Source organism: Anarrhichthys ocellatus, unplaced genomic scaffold (genome assembly GCF_004355925.1).
Source record: "Anarrhichthys ocellatus isolate YVR2014 unplaced genomic scaffold, GSC_Weel_1.0 scaffold21, whole genome shotgun sequence".
NCBI lineage: Eukaryota > Metazoa > Chordata > Actinopteri > Perciformes > Anarhichadidae > Anarrhichthys > Anarrhichthys ocellatus.
In genome coordinates this window covers 3,928,456-3,952,977 of record NW_022280051.1, presented here as the reverse complement: position 1 = coordinate 3,952,977, position 24,522 = coordinate 3,928,456, and the positions used below count along the sequence as shown (strand labels likewise).

The following is a 24,522-nucleotide window of genomic DNA, read 5'->3' as shown; positions in this document are numbered from 1 at the left end:
AATCACATTTTCCTTAAGCCAAAGATGATTTTTACAACAGCCCAAGGTCACAAAAAAATAATAAACTCCCTCACTGACAAAGGCTAGAAGGTTTATTTCCGATTCCACGAGAGAATAAACACCAAGGGAGACTGCAGACAGTTGAGGCATCGCCATGATGACACACCCCTGGGTGCAGAAGAAATAGGTGCTTATATGTCATTCAAACTGCCGTCTGGTGTCACCTGATGAGTTATCCTGTCTGGCAGACCTTCCTGGCTCTAAGAGCCTGATTGGGCCAGGAAAGTGCTCAGCTGTGGGCGTGAAGGTGCGAGAGTGTGTGTGATTTATGCATCTCAAGATGCAACGCTGAATAAGAGACCCTGTGCCTTTCCCTGCACTCGGCTCGAGCAGCGTACAAGAGAAGCTCATCCCGAAGGTCCCCGTGTGGAGGTTAGCACCAGGCTAAATTAGAAGTAGCACTTTCTTTTTTTTAATCAGCGTGCGCAGCCTTGTCATCCATCTTTTTCTATCGAGCCCTGAAGGCTAACTCTCAGTCAGAGTGTCAGGAGGGAGGGCCAGACAAGGCGCGGCTTTAACGGATTGATTAAGTGGGGTTGGCCTCGGCTGTGGTCGTGCTTACAAACGGAGCACGGAGGACAGAATGGACAAATCCGACCCCAAACAGCAGCTCTATAGCCAGAGTCCCCCTGCGGCCGGCAGCGCTGCAATAAACTTCCCAAATGCCAGTTAACTGCAACAGAGAGGATTACTTTGAAGGAGAGCTGTGAGAACCAGCTCATTTCCTTCCTCTCCACTCAAAGACAGCAGCCAGAGGGGAGGCTTTTGCAGCAAAAAGACCAGAGGGACGAGTGAAACCTATCTGACAATCTGTCAGAAAGTTTGGCTGCCAACTTCGCCGTGACTTTGCCCCGGCGCTGATCAGATTAGGTAGTCAGTGTTACTTCATCCTTGTTATCCAATTTCGTTCAATTAACTGTTCCGTATGAGCCTCTTCGCTGTAACAACACCTTCCTATGCTAGAGGCTGCATGTGGCGTGTGGGAAAACAAACGCATTTTAGACAAAGAGGCCTTCATGGCAAAGACACAGCAGCTGAAGAGGCTAATCACATGCAGCGCTAATTTAACAGCCAAGGACAAATACTGGGCAACAATCACATCTCATTTCTCAGGTAGCTCAACCCTGACAAACGATTTGAGGTGATTATTGGATGGGAACAATGGGGTATAAACAACAAGGACGTGAAAATAAAAGGATGAATCATTGAAAGATGCTGCTTTCAACAAGCAACCGTCGGTCTCACAACACCAGATTCTAAGAGTTTGAACATTGAGCGGATTCTCCTTAAAGCTCAAAACCCAGAACTGCATTCATCTCAGCAGAGAATTGCCCAGGGAGCAGAAACACTGTTTCTCAAATTGCCTCTTGAAGTGTCGCTTGATGAAGACATCACATGGACTTTTCCTGTTTTTATAATGGCTTGCTGGGGCATGCAGCACATCTCTTGGTTCACATCAGAAGGGACTCAAGGTTCAGACTCTGCTGTGAACCCACTAACATGGTCCAGTGGGCTCGGAGCACAGCCAGCAAACCTCTCCCGTGGGAGAGATGTCCCTGGATGTCGCTCCATCAGATACACTAAGAAAAGCCACTGACGGAGGCAGCCACACCATAATGTCAAACAACTTGCCGCATGCCTCCTTGTCACCTTTTTAAAATGCAGAATCAGCACTTCAAAGGAGTGTCAAACTATTTTTTGGCAATGTCGGTCTGTCTGTGCACCACTTTTGAGCTATTAGGAGTGAAATTACGAGAAAACGACTGGATGAATTACCATGAAATTGAGTAGACATTCATGTCCCCCTCAGAGTAAATTGTAGGGGTGAGATTGCAACCAACTAAAACTTCTCCCGTGTGCCAAGCATGTAGAACTACAGTGGCTGCCGCAAAAACACGAACGGGCCTAGAGCCTGCGTTTGGGTTGGTTTTAGTAGATAGATGCATTATATGGTAGCAAGTGGTTTGATGCTTTTTGGTGTCTATATACATTTTTAAATAGAGTAAATTATATCAAAAGGTACAGACGATGTGATGTAAAAAACACTCCTCAGTCTGATTGTTATTTTCCTCCACAACCATCCGCCAACCCCTGGGAATTACACCCCCCCCCAGGTTGAGGTCCACTGAGAGCTGGTAGCACGGCTGTAGACGTCTTCTACTGCGTGGCAGACTAGAGATCTCCCAAACTAAGCAAACCCCGACACTTCTGGGTCCATGTTTGCAGAGCCTGGCAGTGAATACTAAAGGAACTCAATAAGTCCGTCACCCTGATGGAGCTGCTGAGGCTTCACCTACTTTGCAATTTGATTCAATTTGCCCCGGCCGATTTGTAATTGCAAACTGGGAAGGGCAATCTGATAAAAATGAATAACATTAGGAGTTGGTAAACAATCTGACAGGGTGTTCAAAATGGCTGAACTGGCGTGACTCAATGTAGTGATGCATGCTTATTACCTCGACAAGCGTGATAGATCTCAAGTCACCTCAAGGGTGGAGGAAAATGAATTGTGATTTATGTGTATGGAAGCAGCCCCGATGCAGAGTTTTATTTTTTATGGGGATTTCCTGGAACTATAATCTGTGAGCCAGGGCGCCTTTGATTTTGTGATATAATCAGTGGAGCTTCTTCCAACAGGTACGAGCCCTCGGGGAGCCTTTTCTTCACTAATGATTTGACATGAAAAGGCAAAGACGGGTTTATGACAAACACCGAAGGGGGAAAATCTTCAAATGCGAAAGTCCCAACGGCGGTGCAGTTTGGAGGGAGGACGAACATGATATCGGACAAAGTGATTCAAGAGGCAGAGATAATGACATTGTGCCTTATTGGACTTTGCAGCCCCTGGCCTTTTTTCTTGTCGTCTAAAATATCAACGCAATGGCAAAACAAATTTAGGGGGGGGGGGGGCTCAGACTTAAAGACGGGATGAGACACTCTGCTCTGCTGCTGGCCCATAATGTGATAAGACTGATGAGGCAGGTGTAACGCTGCATACACATGTTATCTGAGCTCCCATCAGCACTTGTGCTTACTTGAAAAGCGACCCACAAACCCCCTTTCCTCTCCTCTCCAGTGAATCACGCTGACTGCACCTGGATGCAAAAAAAAATTCTCTCTTTCTTTTTCAGGGCGAAAAAAGGCAACCAGCAGGTTCTTGAACAATCTCACTTGCTGAACATTTCCTTATTGTCTTCCTTGCACCCACAGCAAAAAGAAGACAACCCAGAAAAGTGCTGGCTTGGTTACAAGAGTCATGTGGAACACACTCGATCAATATCCACTGACGCCGCTTCGTTGCCATGCATGGGCACTCTGGGAAGAGCTGAAAATATGCAAGCGTAGCCTATGGTGATCAACGTAGGGCACGGTGTGCACGTGTGTCCTCACTTCTCTTCAGAAACAGGAGGAATATAACACAACTAGATCACAAGTCAAATATAGATACACAGAGGGGTGAGATTCAGTGGGGCTGAGCTTGAATAATTCAAGATCATTATACAGTATGAAGATGAACTCTGAATTCGCACGATTTTACTCTTGCATGTTTTATTTAACAAGCTGAAGTGTGAAACCATTAAAATTCTTATATTCTGTCCTCTGGGATCTTAAAGTGAGAACAAATATAAAAAGCAGAGTCCCTTCCTTTAGTTCTTGATTAATGAGTGCACATACAGTATACATCCACTTTGCTGCCGCTAACAAGACATTGTGAAAGACTGTATGATCTTTCTAAAAAGGGGAAAACAACAGTGGCCTGCATTGCAAAACCGATGCAAAGTCGAGGGAAATTCGGATTGAGCAGACATGGGAGACTGGGGGAGTCAGTCTGCACATGCAGGTAAAGGAAACACCCAAACCTCACTGTCTCTGCTTGCACACCTCTAAATGTGCCACAATAAAAGCCACAAAGCAAAGAACTGACAGGAAAAATAAAACACAAACACAAGCAGCTGCGTTATGATGCACAGACAGAAAAAAGCAGAAGAACCACACAGGTAACTTGCCTGGAATGTGTAAAACCTCGTCCCATTCGGTGGGTGCACCTTTGGGGAGTTGGTCCCCGTACTCATGTCTGCGAAAATCATAATCCCTCTTGATGGGCAAACAATCCACAGCTGATCCGTTATTATTAATATTATTATCAGCCAAACGTAGTGCGCTTCACGGGAGAAAAAAAAAAAAAAAAAAAAAAAAAAACGACCCCGAGGCGAGCGCTCGGATCAGCCCCTGACCCGATGCTGCGCTCCCGGCATCAGATGGTGGAGAGCTCCGGTAAAATAAGCAACGCTCCGGGTGAAAGGAGATCCGCGGAAAAAGACAACAAGGCAACTCTCCGGTCTTCTCTCATGCAGACGTCTAGTCTGCGTGTCCTTCAAGCGATTCGGCCGGAGAGCAAAACCCGCGGAGAGACAGCGGCTCCATGGTGTCCCGACGCCCGCTGCAAGCAGCTCTGGCAGCGGCTCGGATGGGTCCGTCTGCGCGCGGATTATCGCCTCCCTCCTCCTCTCGCTTCGCCAATAATCAGTCGCAGCATCACGACGCGGCTCAGCCAACAACACGCCGGGTGCCTCGAGACGCACGTTCGCTCCGTTTTTACACTGTAGAAAAATGCTCTTTCACGTCACGTTCTTTATTGACACAGATGAATAGACACGTTTCAGTGAAGTGTGATTATTTATGACAAAGCTAAACCACAAAACGAAAAGGAATACCTTGACATTAGACTTATTTTTGAGTAAAGACACTATTTGCATTGGGAAAGTAATATTACTACCTGCTACTACTGTAAGTATATTCCGCTTTAGTTGATTACTAAATGATTTGTATGTTGTCGCAGATTTATTTTTTTGCAGTGTAGCTACGTTTTGATTGGAGGAGAAGAGGGATGCGGGAATGTTACCTGTGGAACAAGATGAGAAGTTATCAAAACAGGGCAAATCCTCTGTAGTGGAGTAAATATAGGTCACAAAATGAAAGATTATATATGTTTTTTTGCGGTTAAATATGATCAAACAATGTGAAGTCTTCAGGCTACCATCCATTAATCAAGAGTAATCCACGTTAATCCAATTCTCTGTCCAAACTACCAAAAGAATATTTCTCTTTTTCTTTTCTTAAATTATTTTCTTTGTTCCATTAAACTGGGTGCCGGCATTCAAGTTAACATCTCGATGAGGTGGATTGCGATAATTGGATCAAAAAGCAAAGTCTTCAGCTTTTCTTCATCTAGTTTAGTCGCTATAGGAACGACCCAAGCAGTTCGTGCCGCGGTGTGATTTCGCGTCGTTAGACACAGCTCAGCGAGCTCGATTAAGCCGAGTGGGTTGAACTCGCAGCTCGCCTCGCACTCTTCGGAGGGATTTGGGATTGTGACTTCAAAGTATTTGCTCTTTACATCGCAGGTTAACAGCATTTCGAGCTGTGGAGCAGCGGATCCCATTAACCAGAGGCCGCTCACACTGACTGCACTGTAAAACCAAGTATTCGCTGTGGACTCACCCACACGTGTGTGAGGATAAGGTAAGAGTCCAGGAACAATGATATGCATTAATTAAAGGAACGGGCCTCAAAAGTGTCAAAATTCATCTTTTCTTTTGTCCTGTATATCTTTTAGAGAAATGCATGCTGGGAACTGAATTGCTACCCACGATGGTGCCAGGAGAGAGCTAGGCAGAGACGCACCAGATGTGGTCCAAAGTACAGGCATCTGATTGGTTTGAAATGTGGCGGCAGCTCAGTGGGCAGCAAAGCTGGCTTCAGCCTCGTCAGCAGAAAATGCTCAGTGACGTTTTTTTTTGTTTTTACATCCATGTACAATATATTCTTCTTCCTTTCTGCACATGGCAACGACTGTATGGTTAGGTTGGGGACAGATGCTGGTTCTGGCGAATACGTTCAGGGTATGACACAAACAGAAAACATGGTGGTTACAGTTAATAAATGAACTGGTCTGTGACAGGACACAAACACCGGTCTCCTGCATTAAAGTCTGACATGTGACACGCCCGTTACTTTCCTCTCTGCCAAGGTGCATTTGGCGCTAAACGTTGGTACTGGACTTGTATCGTACGAAAATCATCCAATATGCATGGATGAGATGGGATACTGACCTCACCAACTGATAATTGATTTTTGCACAGAAGAGGATTGAAACCAAGGGATGTCTGGAACGGTAAGAAACACACATTCAGAAACTATTCTAATACTTTACTTCAATGTCCGTAGCACATTTTTATACCTTTTAATTGATAAATATGGGGGTATGGGGCCGATTTGATCTTTCCTAAATAAAGTTTTCTAGTCTCAGAGGTCCTTTTAAGTCAAAAACATAATTTAGGGTTTTCTCAACATCTTAGCAAAAGAGTATCAATACCAGACATGTAAGGAGCTCAAACCTCCAAATACACTGCTGTGTTCATTTAAAGAAATCAATGTGTTCAATTTTACAGACTCGCACTGATAATGATGTTCAGTTCAAAAAAAGAGCATTGCTATCGTTATACTGGGAGGAATTGGAGGTATTATTATGAGTTTCAAAAGAATAAAAAGGATAAAGCAGCAACGCCTTTCTTGCACAACGAAACCTTGTCTACTGTATGAACATTCTTCTGCTACTTTGTGTCCTCCTCACTTGCAACAATCTGTGCACAACCCGCTGCAGCATCACGACAGAGCAGGACTGAGGACGTGCAGGATCTTTGCCATCAGGGGCGACTAAGCCCTCCTGCACATCAGTCACATAAAAGGGACTGGCCTGTGTGCTGCAGTGCACTGGACTCTGACGTCATGGTACAGATGTGCAGTGGGCATGGCTTAGTGCTTCTGAGTGCTCATTGGCTGGAGCCTCTCAATCCTCTGATCGACACCACTCTTTGTCTTTCAGCATATCCCAAAGCTGGCAAAGCATCGCAGACGGAGAATCAGATATGAGTCACGAGACCAATACAGTTAAGGAATGGTTTTTGAATTCATTAAAGCGGGTTATTGTTGAACAAATTAAACAGCATGCTTGAATTTTTGAAGTCGGGTATAAAATAAAATTATATTTCTAATTAATATTTCATCAAAGTGCTTATTCGCATTGGTCCCAGTGAGGCAGTTTGTGCCAGCGCAGAGACTGTGTTCATTAAACCAACACCTGAGTGCCCATGTGCTCTCATGCAGGCCTGCACGTCTCCTCACATGCATCCCCCCTTTCCATCCAAGTCCCTTAAGAAGAAACACACACACACAGTCCATTTCCATCAATCAAAGAGCTCAAATAAATAGATTTTTGGGTTTGAAGGCCTGCGTTTGTTCAGTCCGCGCTCCTAATCTACGACGCCTGCTCCAGCCTTCGACAGACAGATCGGACAGTATAGCAGTGCTCATACATAGATCAGAGATTTGAGAAGCGTCCGTGTTTTACATTTGCGGAGCAATGCTGATGTGCATTTCGGTAGGATTGTGTGATGCTGCTCAGAGAGGTCTTGTCAGGGAGAGATAAGAATTCCCCCTATGCTGTCGAGTGAGAACACATTTAACACTTAGCAATGACCCTTAGCAATAATAAAACAGGAGTATGAGGCCACACATGACGGCTACCACGGCTGTAACCTGAGGATGTGTATTTAAATCACACGTTGTCATTTCACCCTGCGTGTGTGTGTGTGTTGGTGTGTGTGTGTAAGTGCGACAAACACACTTTCTAAGCTTGTGACAGATTACTTTGCTGCGAGGCTGTATGGCCAAACAACCACTTAAACTGCAAATGAGCTGCAAACAAGGAGCACAAGAGTAACATTTTGTCATTCATAGAGAGGATTTGTCACTATTGCAAGACTAAAACAGTGCCGAGCACTGAAGAGATGGGCCGGCATTAAGCAAAGTGGCAGACTTCTGCAGCCTTGACTAAATTATTTTTATGTTTTAAAAATGCAAATCAACATGACTGAAACAAGGTCTCCTTTTCTTTTTTTTGCGGTGAACACAACAGAAACGTCAAATTAATTAGAGACATGAAATACTGGGGACAAATGAGATGACGGAAAGCAATTATTTTGTGACGAGTTATGAGAGGCTGTCCTCCTGACATGCAGACGAAAAATACAAACGTGGAACCCGAACTGTGAAATGGAACAAAAGCTGGGGGGGAATATGGCAGAATAAGTTACCATGAGGAACTTTTAACTGGTTATGAAACAGTCTCAATGTAATACCAATGCCTCAATATGACCTTCATAAGTAAACACCATCAGCGAGGAGATTTCTTTTCATCGGTGCAACCAGGTCCAGCAACATCTGACGAAATCATGCAGGTTCACCAGAAGCTTTTTCAGCTTAGACTCCAGCGGGGCCTCACGCAGCGACCAGCCCGCCACAGACAGACGCACTTCCGGCTTCGCTGCTGTCTGCGACCTGCAGTCGGCAGCAGCAGCTCCTCCTGCTTCGCCTCGCTGCTCCGCCGGTCCCCGCTGGGAGCCAACACCGACACCATGCTTGCTGGAGACCCAGGCCGTATTGCTGGGCCCGCTGGAGGGAAGGGAAGCACAGGGGAACCAGAACCAGGACTGCTCAGGGCAGACTGTCAGACCCTGCTGCAGTATTTGAGAGGTTTTCTAAAAGGGACTCTGGTGCTCGGAAACACTACTGCAAAATCCACAAAAATGCATTTAAAACAAACCTTGTGTACGATGACACATTGCCTCAAAAATAGCTTTAATGTCTCTCTACGTGAATATAAATAGTGAAGCTCATCCAACAACCTTTCATGGAACTACGGCTGTAACTAATGATTATTTCCATCACTAATGAACCTGTCGTTATTCTACTACAGTTGATTGATCAATTAGTTTACAAAATGTCCAATTACAAGTCCCCAGATCAGATGATTGCTTCAAATTGCTTGTTTTGTTCGGCAAAACACCACAAAACTCAAATACATTGAATTTACAAAGATGAGATTAATTAAAGGCATACCAGATGTTAATTAATTTTCTGTCCATCAACCAAACGTTAAATGAAATTTAGCAGTAAATAGAACCTCCAATCACATAAAAATAATGGGTGCAATATTCATCGGACATCATTGTTATGACATGGCTCATGAAGTGCACTGAGAATAGATCAATAGCACACGGCACTGATTTAATGTCGCGCTGCTGTTGTCTCCATCACAGGTTGCTGTAAATAGCGCAGCTCCAGAGGCAGCTCTCCCCTCGCTTTGGCTGCACATGTGATATGCGGCACATGATGAATCACTGTGGGACCGCAGGATTGGGGAGATGGTGGCATGTTAGAATTAGCATGCTCTGTTGACAGCATGTCTGGCACACACGGCGTCGAACTCGCGCGCGCACACACACACACACACACACTCTCTCAACAAGAGACACGGCGAAGCGATGTTGTCATGTGCTGTAGTGCCTACTGTATTACAGAGCTCCCCAAAGAGTGCGACTGTCAGCCGAAGCCGAAGTGGCAAATCTGCACTCATCCTCTGGGTGTGGAATCAGATTACAGAGGGAGAGACGAGGATATAAGAGCATCAAGAGCAGGCTTCACTGTATCTCCACACACTTGTGAAGAAATAGGACATTGTTGAGGACAAATCATTGAAGAAAAGTGTTTGCTCGCTGCTCGGATTGTCCTGAAAGTTTTGTTAGGAATGCTTGTGGTTCTCTTTCCCATCCTCTATGTAACTGTGTATTACAGTTCAGTCTCCAGCTGAAGGGCCCCTCCAGGGGTCCACAACACTGCCACCTTCCATTATCACACTTGTCGCTGCCTAATTGGGTCTTCCTTTCCACCGGCTGTTATTAGCATCAAGAATATAAATGTTTGGTGTTTTTTTCCCCCAAATATTGAAGTGCTCTTAAACACAATTGAGCTTTTGATTGCTATTGGGTTTGTTTTTTAATTGCCTTTGCTTTGATAATTAGAGAACGACACCTAGTTCAAACGTCTCAACTGGTTTGTTGTAATATCTGCCAGCTCGAGGATCTCGCAAGATTACCAAGTAACACGAGTCCCGCCGGATCTGCAGGTGTCGGTAAAGGTTGCGCGTCCCTCCCCCGCGCGGAGGCTTCTCGGAAAACGGGGGTCTGAAGCAGAGCCGCAGTGGAGGCATTTACATCGGGTCAACAGTCATGTGTGGGCAGACAGCCGTAATGGACGCCGCTCCGGTCCTGTCACTGCTGAAACATTAGAGAGCTGTTGTCAGGGGGCACAGTGGGAGTGTGTGTGTGTGTGTGGGTCGATAAGATGTGACTCAAGGGACAAAATGGTGGTGGAACTTCAAAAAGGCCCGCCTAACAGTCGCATTATCTGTAATTCAATATGATAATCGATGTTTTGCAAATTGCATATGTATGATTTTGGAGTTGTATCTGTAAATATGTTCCTGTAATGTATAAGTACATGCAAGAAGATTTTCAAATTCTACTTTCTATGACTTTAGCCTGTTGTGCTGTTGCAGAATACGGTGTTACAGTCATTATAAAACGCCCCAATGACTCACAAGAATGTACAAAAAAAAAATATCTGCTTATGTATGAGGAAAGATGCTGTGCCCTGAGGCCACAGAGGCCACAGTACAGCACATACAGTGGGAGAATAAGCTGGCAGAACAGGAGGAGCTGGAGGCTGGCATGCTGGCAATGGCGAGAAGTATAGCCGTTTTGCTGCATATGCAGATTTGTGAAAACAAAGTTCAGCAACTGAACATAATATCTACACACACACACAAACACTAGAGACCTCGTACGTCAGCGGCTTCGAAGAGCAGTGAGGTCAGCCAGTGAGGGACTCAACTGTGTACAGTCTGCTCATCCATGAACACATGCACAAGCTCACAAGCACGGATGTAAACAAGGCAGGTCTCAAATTGTAAAAAATATATTAGCTTTGCATATTTCTTAAGAGGAAGGAAATGAATTCAACATTCAACAGGTTTGTTGGGCATTAAAAGGCTCTGTATACGACATTCAGAGCATTAATAAAGCAGCAAACCATTATGGCGCTGCTAGCACTGTTAGCTGCTAGCACTGTTAGCTGCTAGCCGCTGGCTCAGCCGTTGTCACGTTGGGAGCTGTGTGCGCTCTGAATTCCATATAGAGCTCCTTTAAAGATACGCACAAAGCTTTTTGGTGAGGAACAGAACTATAACTCTATCGCCACACTTCCTCTATATCCCTTTATCTTTCCACTTCAGCTCTCTCTCCCACACCTCCTCTGACTGCATCTTTCATGTTCTAGTCCTCTGAGTCCGCTGCCTTTTGTCTATGTGGTCATTTTAAAGCTCCGACTCATGCAGTCTTTTTCGGTTGCTGTGTGATTTCTTCCAAGCGATAGGCGGATGATGAAATCCAAGGGACCATTATTTTCCATTTTTGAACCGCAAAATTTCAAAGCGGGTTGTGTAAGACATCAGCGCCACGAGGAAGAAAGGAGGAGATTGATCCATTTTAGTGACTGAGGCAGCCTAACTCATTGTACTGCTTACCACCCTCTGGGAAATTCCGAGTCCTCTTAACAGTCAAGATGTTTTCAACAAAGCTGTACAGGAAGCTGAAACAGCCTTTGACATGTTTTCCCTTGGAAGTTTGTCACAAAGAGGAGATTCCGTCAGTTGGTTGTCATATGAAAATGCCGTTATGCTATAGAGTATTGCCAATATAAAAACAGGAAATGGGGCTCCTAGCTTGAGTGCAGGAAGGAGGTTTCACCGTTGAGGTTGACTGAACTCTTGATCCCACTTCAACCATGACTGACAGAGGATGCCAAAGAACAGCGAAATGTCTCGACCATACACGTTCCAATGTTCATCCACTCCTCGGGTTTCTAAACCCCTCTTTCACTCTCTACCTTTTCATGCAGTAAGCTCACATTTTATGTAAAGTTCAAACTGAATTAGCTTTTAAAATCCTAGAAACTATGGATACAATGGATGTTTTGTATATGTGTAAAATTCAGGTTCAACTGTGATGCTTAAGGTGCATTTAAATGAGATCATGATTATTTCCCACAAAGTATTACGAAAAAAAATGTCTGTGAAAATGTTTTACTGATAGCAAAGCTGGACATTTTGTTTTGGCGATCCACAACCAGACGATGGATATTAAAATCAAGCGCATGAAACAAGCTTAAAGTTGAATATTTTAGAAACAAAATGCTGTTTTGTTACCACGGAGAAAGATGTCTGTTTTCGCCGTGGCCCGATCGTACCTCGTACTGTATATTTAGCTCTCTCCACACTACCACTGGTGACAGTGATTTGTTTGCTCATACATGAAATAACACAGACAGACGATTCCCGGATGCTCTCGGAGAGTCCATCGGGAAAGTAATCAAACCCAGAGCGAGCGGATAGAGCGGCGAGGCAGGTTTTCAATCATCCCCAAGCGAACTAGCGTTGCATTACAACAATTTGGCTTTTTGGCTGTCCCGGTCACGTGCGCTCCTTGTGCTCAGCAGTTCTAAAGAAACATGCTGATTCGGGTATATGAACTGCCAATCATTATTATTCTCAGTGTAGTTATTCATGTGAATACACTGACTGCTATTGTCTTTAAGGAAAAAAGAAGCAGAGGAAGTCAAATCTCTGGATCGTCCAGCTTCTTTCTCCTCTGTGCTCTGCACACGAACGTGAATCTGCTCATGGATCAATAACTAACTGTAAATGTTAATTAAAAAGTCCTATTGTATCTATAAGAGTAAACAAAAGACAGTGAACTTAAGAGGTTATGTTTTAGCAACTGTAAGAAGGTCTTGTGGCTAACTGGTAGCATCTTTATCACAGGAAACATTGTCTGCACAGCTCAAAGCTGCTGCACACTGCTTTAATATCGATGCATTTCGTCCTGGAGAATACATAACAACAAACACGTTAACACGAGGGAACGTCTCAATGTGCTTTTTAAGCACCACAACACTCCTACTTTAAGCAGCTATTTGGATGTTTGTGCATGATAATAAAAAAAGAAAGTCATACATAATGGCTGAGTCACAAAATGAAGAGCTTCAATGCGAAACCGCCCACCTCTCTTTCTTGCAAGTTGGCCGTGCATTCTTATTAGAATATCCTGAAGCTTTTTCTGGATGCAAAAAAGCATCTTTGTAACCACACAGAGAAACTGTAAAACTACATCTAACCGACTGACGTGTGTGTCATTTGTGTGACCTACATACAATCTTTAAGTCGCATGCTCTGAATTAACGTACTCTCCAAAAATGTTTTCGGGCAAAATGTGAGGAGAATTTGGGTCTGCAAACAGCATCAGCAGCTCAGGAATATAATAACGATGATGTCAAACATTGCATCATTCATGCATGTGTGTTAGGTCAGTGTTGTCAGTGGGAGTGTTGGCCCTGTGTATGATGAAGAACATTGTTGCAAGGTTCCAAAGGGAGCTCGACTCTCTGTTTTTCAAACACCACGTTCACTTGTACCTCCTGATAAAAGCACCAAGATGCATTTAGATGAATTACACAAACAAAACGTGATCAAAACATTTAAAAGGAGAGGTTCATCCCAATATGTGGAACACTTACTTGAGGTATTACACTTCGCACTCCTCTGTGGTTTATGGACCAAATCACATTGTGATTATATTCTCATTTTATCAATATGCCTTGGCACCTCATGGGATGTAGAACAGGAATACTGCTTAAAAAGGAGGATTTTCTTTCACTTGTGCACGGGATTCGGTCTCTTTTGAGACTTTTCTCTACGTCTACATCACAGAAATAAGCCGAGCTCTCGGGATGGCATTTGGATTAGACTGAAATATCTTAACTGTGAGATGGATTGCCATGAAAGACATTCATAGTCCATAGAGGATACATTCTAATGACTTCAACCTCGTGATCTTTCCTCTAGCGCCACCGACAGGTCTACTTGATGAATTCCTAAAAGAAAACTATGACAACGTACCCCACCCTCCACATTACACTTAAATTACAAACAGATATAATACACAAAAAACCTACCCTACTCACAACAATGCTATCAATATCCAAAATGCCCTTCCTGTGTCAGCTCTGGGAGCATCGATAGTGATGTGGGTTGGCTGACAGGTTAACAGGAGTAATTTTTAAGGGTTAATGAGCACTTATGCATGCACACACACGCACACACACACACACACAGACAGACACAGACAAGCTACTGTCAGTCCTCAGAGCTCTGAGTGGGTGGCTGATGCCTCTCAAATGGAGTCCAGAGCAAAATGATGCAGCGCACACATGTGTGTCTATATTATAACACTTAACAATGTTAATAAAGCAGTGAATCTTGGGGGCTGTGAGACATGACAAGGCCCTTTCATGATTAATGTTGATCTCAAAATCCTGGCAGGATCAAGTCCCCGGTGTTTTTCTTGATCTCTGAAAGGAGCCTCGAATCTGTGAGTACAAACCGGTCTTTGTCAAAACTAAGACTGTAATCCGTGGCGCGTAGGCAAGAAACGCCCTCGCAACAAGCCTCACGGCCAGCAGACTTTGGCACACCTGTGCAGCTGTTTGACGACCGCCATTTAATGATTCTAGCAGAATGATCATTTTATGATATTTCACACCGGACTGAAAGAGAAGAAGAAAATGTTTTCACAACCCAGTCGCCAGGAAAAATGTTGGCACTGTACATTTCTGCAAAACACAAAAATACATTTCACAACAGCCTCGTATCACGCTTGCAGAAATGCACAATGCCACGTGGTTAACGATTAGTTAGGCTAAGGCAACAAAACTACTTGGTTAAGGTTAGAAGAAAGATCAAAGTTTTGTGTTAAAATATAGCAACAATGGAACTTAACAAGGTAACAAAGTAACGTCAACAAAGTAACTTTTACCTTAAGTTTGTGTGCAGAACGCAGAGAGACCGAGTAACATACAAAAAGACACAAATGTTGACTGAGAAGCCTGAGATCAACATCAGACGTCGCCGCTACAGTGTGAAAGACCTAATTGGATAAGACCATTTGAATGCAGTAAATCCTAACTAGTCCCATTCGTATTTGAATTTGATAAGAATCCAATTCGAGAAAGTGGACAAGTTTCAATCACCGGTGGAGTTTTCTTCCTGTAGCCGAAGGCTGAGTGTGAAGGAGGAAATCTAAGCGGAGACATATTGCACCGTGGAAATGAAGTGGATATTGACACAATCAATCTTCCCGGAGTATACGAGCACATCTCTTTTTATTTGGTATACATATGTGTGTGTGTGTGTGTGTGTGTGTGTGTGTGTCTCTCGCCTTCCCGCCTTCTCCCCTGATTGTTTTTACTTTATTTGCAAGTTCAGGCTCATCAGTCTTCTCCAGCAGCGCGAGGGGGTGGGGGAGGAACAATCTCATAACTTTCTCATTACCGCCCCGGCCTCGTGAAGACTACTGCTGCGGCTCACAGATAACAACAAACCATGCTTTTGGGACCCGAAATACCATTTCTGCAGCACTTTTTGCCCTCTGAAACTCATTAAGTAATCCAATAAAGGGGCAAAGGAAATAAGGTTAAAGTTCTCATGATAATGAAAAAAAAAAGGCTAAAACTGAGCAAATTCAGGGTACTGGATGAAAAAAAACAACCTAAATCATATGGCCAAAGGGTTCATAAATCTACATCATGCACCAAAATGTTATTACTGATCTTGTTCAATTAAGACCTAGAAATGTATTTCATACTTTATGGAAGAATTATGCAAAAACGAAACTCTTGTATCAACTCAAGGAAGTTAGTGTGCACCAGAATCCCTCAAATCCTCATTAACAGGCTTCTCTAAAGGCCAAATCATCACGGCAGAGGTGATGGATGGACGTGAAAGCTGTCCCGACTGTTTCACCGAGAGAACACACACACTGTCCCCAAACAGAGCCATCCATCCTCGGAGAATGCGGCCACAGAGCACTACGTCTTCTGGCCTGTCGCCGGCAACCAGCGGAGGCCTGCACTTGATCACGCCTTAATTGGGCCTCCCAGACAGCGCAGACACACTCGTACGGGGGCGCAAACAAATTAGGCTTCAGGAAACAAGGCGACACACGTGTGCGACCTGTCGAGAATCTGAGACATCACCTTTAATTTGGGATCAAAACAGGCGAAACTAGTTCAGGAGGTCTGACTTCTGCAGGCAGTAAATACAGTGTTCCCCAGTGAAGACGCAAGGAGCAGAAATCCATCTGTTTCCATCTTTATTGATGTGTGCAGCTGCTGCTTTTAGCCCGATACAGACCATCATGAAGTCTAAAGGGGTCCACTGACACAAATGACTTCTGATTTATGGTTTTGATTCCCCCTTTTTCCGCTGGAGAGCCAATTCATATCCGCTGGTGGAGGTATTGAGATAAATATAGTCTCAGGAATGATCACAGCTTCGGCATGGATTTGCAACGATCGATGGATTAGTTCAGACTGCTGGAGACATGTTGAAGATATTGGACAGGATGAATGGGCAGAGGTCTGGGTGCAGCGCAGCGGATGTGACGAGGCGGAAAATAATGAGTTTTTGTTGCATGAGCTTGAGGGTTAACTACACTGAATAGACATCTTGTGACATAGCACCATCTCCTGGGCAAAGACAAGCGTTACACGCAACAGTAGAGGAACTCTTACTGTGTTTAAGGCCTTTAAAAACACAGTTTCTCCAACTCAAAGAGCTGAGATGATTCTCCTGTTAGTGGTGAAAAATAGGGAAGAAATGTTAAATGAGGGCACATTCTTGTAACCTTCTGTATCTTTTACCTTTCATTATTTGTGTTGAGGTGACACGTCATTATGATCGCGTTGAAAAAGTAATTTCATTATTTACATTAGAACTCAAAATAGTTCCATTGAGATAAACAATATGTTCAAATGAGATTTGGTGATAGAAAGCATAGAACTTTGTCAACAATCAGAGATTTGCATTGCTATGCATTACATATTTGTTTATTAACTTATTAATCGGCTGACGCCTTAGCGGCCGCTTATCCCTTTTCCCTTGGGCAGAGGTACGCATCTGTTTAATACCTTTGTAATGGGATTATTACCAAAGCTCATGTTGCAAAAATCAATAAGCAGACCGTTTTATGACACTGCATTTTCAGGATCTTTACAGCAATGCGACAAAGCTTATTTCATCAGCTACTTAATTCCTCCAAAAAAAGACATTCCGCTGTGGCTATTCAATCTTTGAACAGCTCCCCGGATGTTTTATACAACCTTATACAACAGTGCGACAGAGAATTATACCCATTTCACCTCTAGTTCAAATATGTTTGTTCTACGTGAAAATGTATGCCAATAAAACCAACTGACGTCTAGAAGTTTATCCATTTATTCATCTTCTATGTGTCCTGAATAGATCAAATCCACAAATGCTATTTAAATAACTAACAGTACTTGATTTAGGGGGGACTTTTCCTTTAATAATGTCCTTGTTTGCTGTGCTACCTGGTTTGGCCACGAGGTGGCAGAATCTCACAACAAGACAAAGAATAACTTTACTGCAGCAGGTGACCAACAGATGCAGGGGACACCGACTTGTGATTTTTGTTGCCATTAAGTTGAACACATGATTATACTGTCCTTTTAAAGTCAGACTGGTCTTCGTAAATGTATTCTTTGTCATTAATTCCGACTAATTATTCACAGATTTGAATGAGGAAACACCAGAGGGTCCACCCCATTTAAGATCCATCCTCCTGCGGTTATGGATTTAATAACAACAGGTGGATGCAGCTCAGTGTATCCCTTTGTGCTTTCATTGCTGCTATCCATCCAATCTGATGCCAGGAGTCGGTCATGAGCTTTGCTCTCTCCATCCAGACAGGAAACGTTGCTGCCTGTACGTATGTGTGCCGTAAAAAAAAGCCCCTACGATCGATTAGACGCTCGGCATCACAAGGCTTTTCGTGTCAGCCGCCAGAATGAAGCATCTTGCACTCCGAAAAACACAGTTCACAAGAGCAGCTCTCCAAGGAAGCGGCACCCTATCGGAGCAGCAAATTACAGCAGCCACTATAATCCCTCACAACGGGGGGGGGGCTTGGAGCCGGCTGCAGCTGGCACTTCCAATCACAAATGTGCAACCCAGGTCCCCAAAAGATGAGCTCTGGCTGGTGTTGTGTGTAGTTTTCTGAATGCATTTTAAAATATTAACATGTTTCAAGACTGTAAATGCAGGAATCTTACTGGTAATGGAGTATTAAGTGAAGGATGTAAATACTTCCACCACTGCATGCATGTGTCTGAATGTCCATCCCGTCTGCAGCTCCCCCCCCCCACACACACACCACAGTATCTACTGCTATAATTAAACATCCCTCTTACCTTATCTCAGACTAACACTGTCCTTGGCCCACTGACCACTGCGACTTGCTCAGTCAGAACGCAGGCATGGCTGTTCTTTCCCCCTGGGTACTAATGAAGTAGGAAATAACCTTTAGCTGTGTGACATTTCACAGCTCCTCGCTATTGTACAGCACGGGCAGAATGTTCTGAAGGGAGCTGTGGGGTGCTGGTCTTGTAGTCACCCACGGCCGATATTAAATGTCTTCCCACCCAGCGCGTGTGATCCAGACCGAACACGGCCGTTAATCCCGATGTGTTCCTTCCTCCAGAAAGCCTGATTTAAACACACTATTACCCATATTCACTTTTGCTTTAGCTCCAATAAAACTCAGTGAAGAAAGGACTCGGTTCCAGCCATTAATAATCCCGATCAATGAACTCAGAGACCTGAAGAAGATTGCATCTTGACTTGCAGTGGGCTAATGCACACCCGGGGCTCGACTCATCATTTGTCCTCCAACACTTGACACGAGACTTTATCTTTAAGACTTAAAAACAGCTCTGGGAAACAGCCAGCTTTCCCCCACTGCACTCGCCAGATCCTCTTTTTGGGGTATCTGCGGCCATTAAAGTCCAGTTATATTTACCGCTGAGCCTCCATCGCAGAGGAGGAGGCAGTTCTTGCACTCTGCAGAAGCAGCTCACACAGCGCTGTGGTCTTAAAAAGGCTAAAAAACTAGCACTTGATATTGGATGAGCAAGCGAAGCCCCGGTTCCCACCCCACTTCAAGTTAAGACTGTAATGAGATGCCGAACTCTCGCTGCACTCAATTTCCCAAATTTAAGTGTCTCCATGGGGCTTCTGTGGGCTGGCGGGAAGAGCCAACGAGCAACGTGGAATAGGTGAGGCCTTGGCTTGAATGGGTGTTTTTCTACGTGTGTGTGTAAACGTGTTTGTTGTGCGTCAGTAGAGGTTTGAACCACATTTCACCAGGTCCTTTGCATTTGGCCACTGACATGTTCACTTCCTCTTCAGATGGATTCAACAAGAGAGGGTGGCGAGCCACTAAGCTTGGATTAACTTGCTAATGAGCCACTGAGTAGAAATGAGATGTTGGGCCGCTGTAATATTCTCTGCTTGAGTACTACCTGACCCCAGATCTGCCATGTGGAGATTTGATTGATGAACACGTACATTTAGGAAAACTCAGCATAAAAGCATAAAACTGGAATAAAGAAGTTGAGCTTCAAAGTTCATTCTTGACTTTGCAAGCAAGAGTTGGAAAAAGCAAATCACACCTTAAGGTCCGTTCATTCTGGAGCTCGCCCAATTGTCTCCATCTGCTGATGAAGACCATGTGATGTGGTCACACTGCTCACAAGTGGACTTTGAGGTGGAAGCGCTTTGCCGACAGAAATACAGAATCTTTCTTGAGGTGATAAAGCAGGAGACCGTCACCTGTGTGTGGTTATCTCTGCACTCTACAGGGATGAAAGTGGAAAGTTATTTACCTGTGGTGCAACAAGCGAAGAGGTCGCGATCCAACGAAAAAGAAGCAGCAGCGAGCGCAGAGGAGGAGAGAAAAGAGAGAGCGTTAGATCAGGTGGACATTTAAAAACTTCCCTTACACAGGCACAAAATAAAATGAACACAATGAAGGAAGATGGAGTGCATAATTGCAGTGTAGAGTGAACAAACAAAGCCATTGCGCTGCTTGTACCGAGGCGGCTAAATTGAGGATGCTCCACTGATCTCGTTTGAATGACAATGTGTTTGTCAGGTTATGAGCTCAACCAGCTGCTGTTGCTTGCAGCGACGCGTCGACAGGTGTTCAACGACACCCACGCACCCCGTCTTCTGGCCGGGCTACAGAAAACCTGCGGCTATTAGGAGGCTCGAGGCCCAAAAACCACCACTTCCCCAAACACACGGACGTGAACGAAGGCAGTGACGCGTCGACACAGCGTCCGTGAGCATCAAACCAACACTTCAAAGAGTGCTCTGCTCCCGTGCAGATATCTTTGTTCCCCTCATCCGTCTGCGCCTCTGCCTCATATTTTCCCTCTTTTCTTTGAAGCCGGGCACGTGAATGAATCTGGAGAAGATCCGTTTCGCCGTGGCAAAGTGCCGCGTTGCCGCTGAGGCCGCGTCTCCGGCGCGGTGGGGATCAGCTGAGAAGGGTGTTATGGATTCTCAAAATAACTCGGGATGAGGCTTCCTCGCTCAGGAACGGAGAGAGAAAGGCTGCTCTCCTTTGTTTTTCGACAACCAAATTGCTCAGCTTTTTTGTGTTTTATCTCAGTAAACTTTGCACTCTGTTTTCTTAAGACAGTCAAACCCCCCCCCCCCCCCCCCCGCCCTCCGCCTTCCTCTTCTTCCTCCTCCTCCTCTTCTAGGTAAATTTGTGTCTTGTAAGTGCGTGTGTGTGGTGGTGGTGGACAAGAGCGGCCCGTCCACAGGGGACGAGAGTGGAGGGATGGAGAGGACAGAATCACCCAGCGGAAGAAAAGCACAAACCACATTCCACCTCTAAGGGCAAAGGCACGGATATGAGGTTGTCACGCAACAACCCCCCTCCTCCTCATCAGCTCGTCCATTACGGGATGTTTTGGGGGTTTGGGAGAGGATAGCGACCAAATATACAGTACTGCATATAATCCTAAAGAAACGGCACAATATATTAAATATCTGGATCTAATTATTATTAAAACGGTCCCATGGGAAACACAATATACAGACTTTTGAAATGCCAATATCTTCAGGCTGAAGCTGCTGATGTCACACAATAAGCTTCTGTGTATTATTCTAGTGATCACAAATTCAAAACCTCACAGCTCCACTTCCTGCTCTCATCCCTTCTGTCAGTTGCTACATATTACGGATAAATGACCCCCATGGTTATATGATAATAACATTTTTTGGTTTGAGGCTATTGCTCACGTTATGCATCAATATTTAATCATTTTAATATCTTTAAGTATGATCATTTTAATGAAAAATCCATTATTCAGTGTTTGCAAATGAAGTACACGTTTGTCTCTGAAACAGTAATTAGTTGCAATATGTTTGCATTTGATTTTATTTAGACATTAAAGGTGCTTTATTCCAAACTCCAAAGATGCTGACGGCTGAGCCGGAAGTTAGAGAAGTCGATTCCTAATTTTTAACCTCTATCAAACTCCAATGCAGTTGAACTGAAAATGTCTAATTGTGATCTTTCATTAGCTCCTTTATCCGCACTTTCAATGCAGAAATAAGACAAACAAATCAAAACAGCTTGGGCTCAAAGAGTCAACTGTGTTAACGTGGATTTCTCCTTTCCAAGCTTCCAAAGGACAACTAGTGCAAGATGAAGAATACAATAATACTCAATCGCACACAATGTATCCCAATCTGTGTATTTACCTTAAAGAAGTGGAAACACAGCAAACTGTCAGCTTCATATTGAATACTGCATGACTTCCATTACTGATGACCTCTATTCCTACTGCTCCGTCACATGACAAGCCCTCTTAGTCACTCACACATCGGCATTCACGTGCAAAGACGCACACTGTAGATGCTGACACACTCGCATAACTTATGCACGTCCACGCTCACACACTTATATCAGTCCACCTTCCTCACTGCAGCTCTCCTCCTCGCTCGCCCCTTCCTCTTCCTCTCATTACGCCCTCTCTCTCCTCCTCAGAAATGTCAGCCTGCTCACAGATACATCTCCTCACATATGCTGCAACGTTTGGCATTTAAATATCAACGTAGAAGCACATACAGTACCCGAGTCTTGGCTTCCAGGTGTTTAAAATGCAGAGTTGGTGAGAGTGATTTAAGGCTGTAGTACAGTGGTAGCAAGCTGGTTACTGTGCATTAAGTATATAAGAAAGAGAAGTGGACTCACAGGACTTTTATCCTTTATTTATCTAGATAAAGTGCTGTAAGCTGCCCTTTCAGTATAGAAGTGAGACTATGGAAGCTGGTTGAATTGTTCACATTACTCAATAAATCTATTACCTATTCTATTGACACGAGTGAACTATTATGGCAACTGTTCTTCCTACGATTGTGACTCATCCCGCAGCATTTCATCCATATATGTAGAGAAAGGAACGTCCGTTTTCATAGTTTCGCTGCAGCCGAGGACTTCTTGTATGTGTGTGTGTGTGTGTGTGTGTGTGTGTGTGTGTGAGCTACACTGACTTTAGTGTCACTTCTTCCGGTGACTGTATAGTGGTAACATCACAACCTCATTGCTCTCTCAAGTGAGAAAAAAAGAAAAGAAAAAGCAGATGCAGGTGTGAAAAAGCATCAAAATGCTGCAGCAGGAGCATCAGTGAGAGCTAGCTTGTGGCCACTAGAATAATTGTCTGTGTCGGGCTATTGAGCTCATGTACTGGAGCAGGCTGCTGTGCTCGACAGTAGTCGGTGAGTGTTAAAGATTCTGCCCACCCACATTGAGCCAGTCGGTCAAACCAAAGAGCGTTCAGCCGCAGTCACTTTCCTGACCCCTCCGCTCCCCACTGCGCCCTCAGACTCATGTCAGCAGACAGCTTGAGCGGTTTGTTTTTAGCCTGAGGGCATAAACTGGAGGTTAACAACTGAGCTCGCTTTGAATTGCTCGCAGACGTGAAGCAGAATGGAAGTGAGGCGAAACACAACATTACTACGGCGACCACATGAGCAGCAAAGAAAGGACACACTCCAGGGTTCTCACACGCCGGCGTACATGTAATAGACTGTGATGTCAGGTTGCTACGGCAGCGAATGAACGAGTGTGGCCGGGGAGAGAGACAAAGTGCTTTGTCCTTGTCGAAGAGGGGAGAGAGACGAGTTGTGTCTGAACAGAAATGGTGACATCACTTCTTGGCAGGGGGCTCCAGGGAGACCGTGGTGCCTGGGCCAGGGACATGCGCTCATCCAATCACCACTGTATCGCTCTGTATGTGTGTGTGTGTGTGTGTGGCCAGGTCAGTCAGCAAATGCATCCCAAAGCTAGTCCTTAATCAAACAGAGGGAGGTCATCCCACAAGAAGTAATGGGAGTACAGTGCGTGTTCCTCTGTGTGCTGACATGTGTTTTTTCTCTCCCCCGTACCCGCCGCAATAAGTGATGGAGGCAAAAACAAAGAGCAAAACTGGTGTGTGTGTGTGTGTGTGCGTGTATTTGTATGTCAGTGGAAAAAGGGCTTTATACAGTCTCCACCTGTGAGTATGTGTACACACATGTACAAGAGGTAAATGTTTGTGTGTGTGCGAGAGACACAAATGGACCAGTGAGGGGAAAAAAAGCCAGTTTGGAGAGATTTTTAAGAAGTGCAAGTGCGAGAGACGGTGAAGATGTGCGTGTGTGTGTGTGTGTGTGTGTGTGTGTGAGAGTGTGTGTGCATGGAAGTGAAAGTGATGGAAAGAGCCTGATGTGTGTGAGAGAGAGATAGTGCTGGCGGTAAGGTGAAAAGGGATAAAGACAAAGCAGAGTAAGGGAAGAATAAAAGCGGGGGGAAGCCGGGTCATGTTGAGTTATGTCATTTACAGGTCAGTGTTGTGTGCTGCGTTTGAGAAGCTAATCTCTTTTAGGAGTTTTTGAAAGGAACACTGATAACAGCATGTTTGGATTGAGGTTACTTCTCCAGTAGATTAAGGTTTTGTGCAGACCGTACCCGCGCCTTAAAAAGTCATTTGTCATCTGTTCTAAATCAGACAAATGGAGAGCGGCGATATGCTCTCTGTTTCTGGGGTAACTTAAAGTAAAGAAGAAACTTTTGCTAATTCTCAAATAAAACCCAATCACAATAATCTCGACAGTAAATATGGAATGCATGAGAGACTATTTCTTTGCTAAAGAAACTGAAGGAAAAACCCCCATACTAACTAAAATGTAACATATGAATATAGCATTAGATTATGAGCAACAATAACTCCAAGATTCATCTGAACACTTGTTCCACTGTAAGAAGTTCAGACTTTTGGGCATTCCATTGACTTTTTAATGTTTAGATTTAATGTTTAATGTCAGATTGTAAAATGTAAACTGTAATGCTGATTTTAACGATTTGTCACCCTTCACCGTCTGGCCCCCAAATTAGCAGTTGCATCATCAGTTATTGCACATGCTGTACCTCAGGCACTGCAATACCACACACACATACATTAACACCAGCCTTTTCTTCGTGCGCACACACACACACACACACACACACACACACACACACACACACACAC

The 24,522-nt window shown here is 44.4% G+C and overlaps 1 protein-coding gene across 17 annotated transcripts in view; it reads right to left on the bottom strand.

Annotated features, from left to right (window-relative positions):
* Positions 1-24,522, bottom strand: part of ppfia2 (PTPRF interacting protein alpha 2) — a 126,275-nt gene that overhangs the window by 70,214 nt on the left and 31,539 nt on the right. For 3 of the 17 annotated variants that reach the window (XM_031858994.1, XM_031858998.1, XM_031858997.1), the window contains exon 1: positions 4,068-8,533. The exons of 13 other annotated variants lie outside the window; for them this stretch is intronic. In XM_031858994.1, coding sequence (XP_031714854.1) covers positions 4,068-4,148 — 81 coding nt within the window. In that variant the 5' untranslated portion in view covers positions 4,149-8,533. Of the gene's footprint in view, positions 1-4,067; positions 8,534-19,605; positions 19,819-24,522 lie in introns of those variants that run through there. One more of the 17 variants, XM_031858995.1, reaches the window with a different exon arrangement.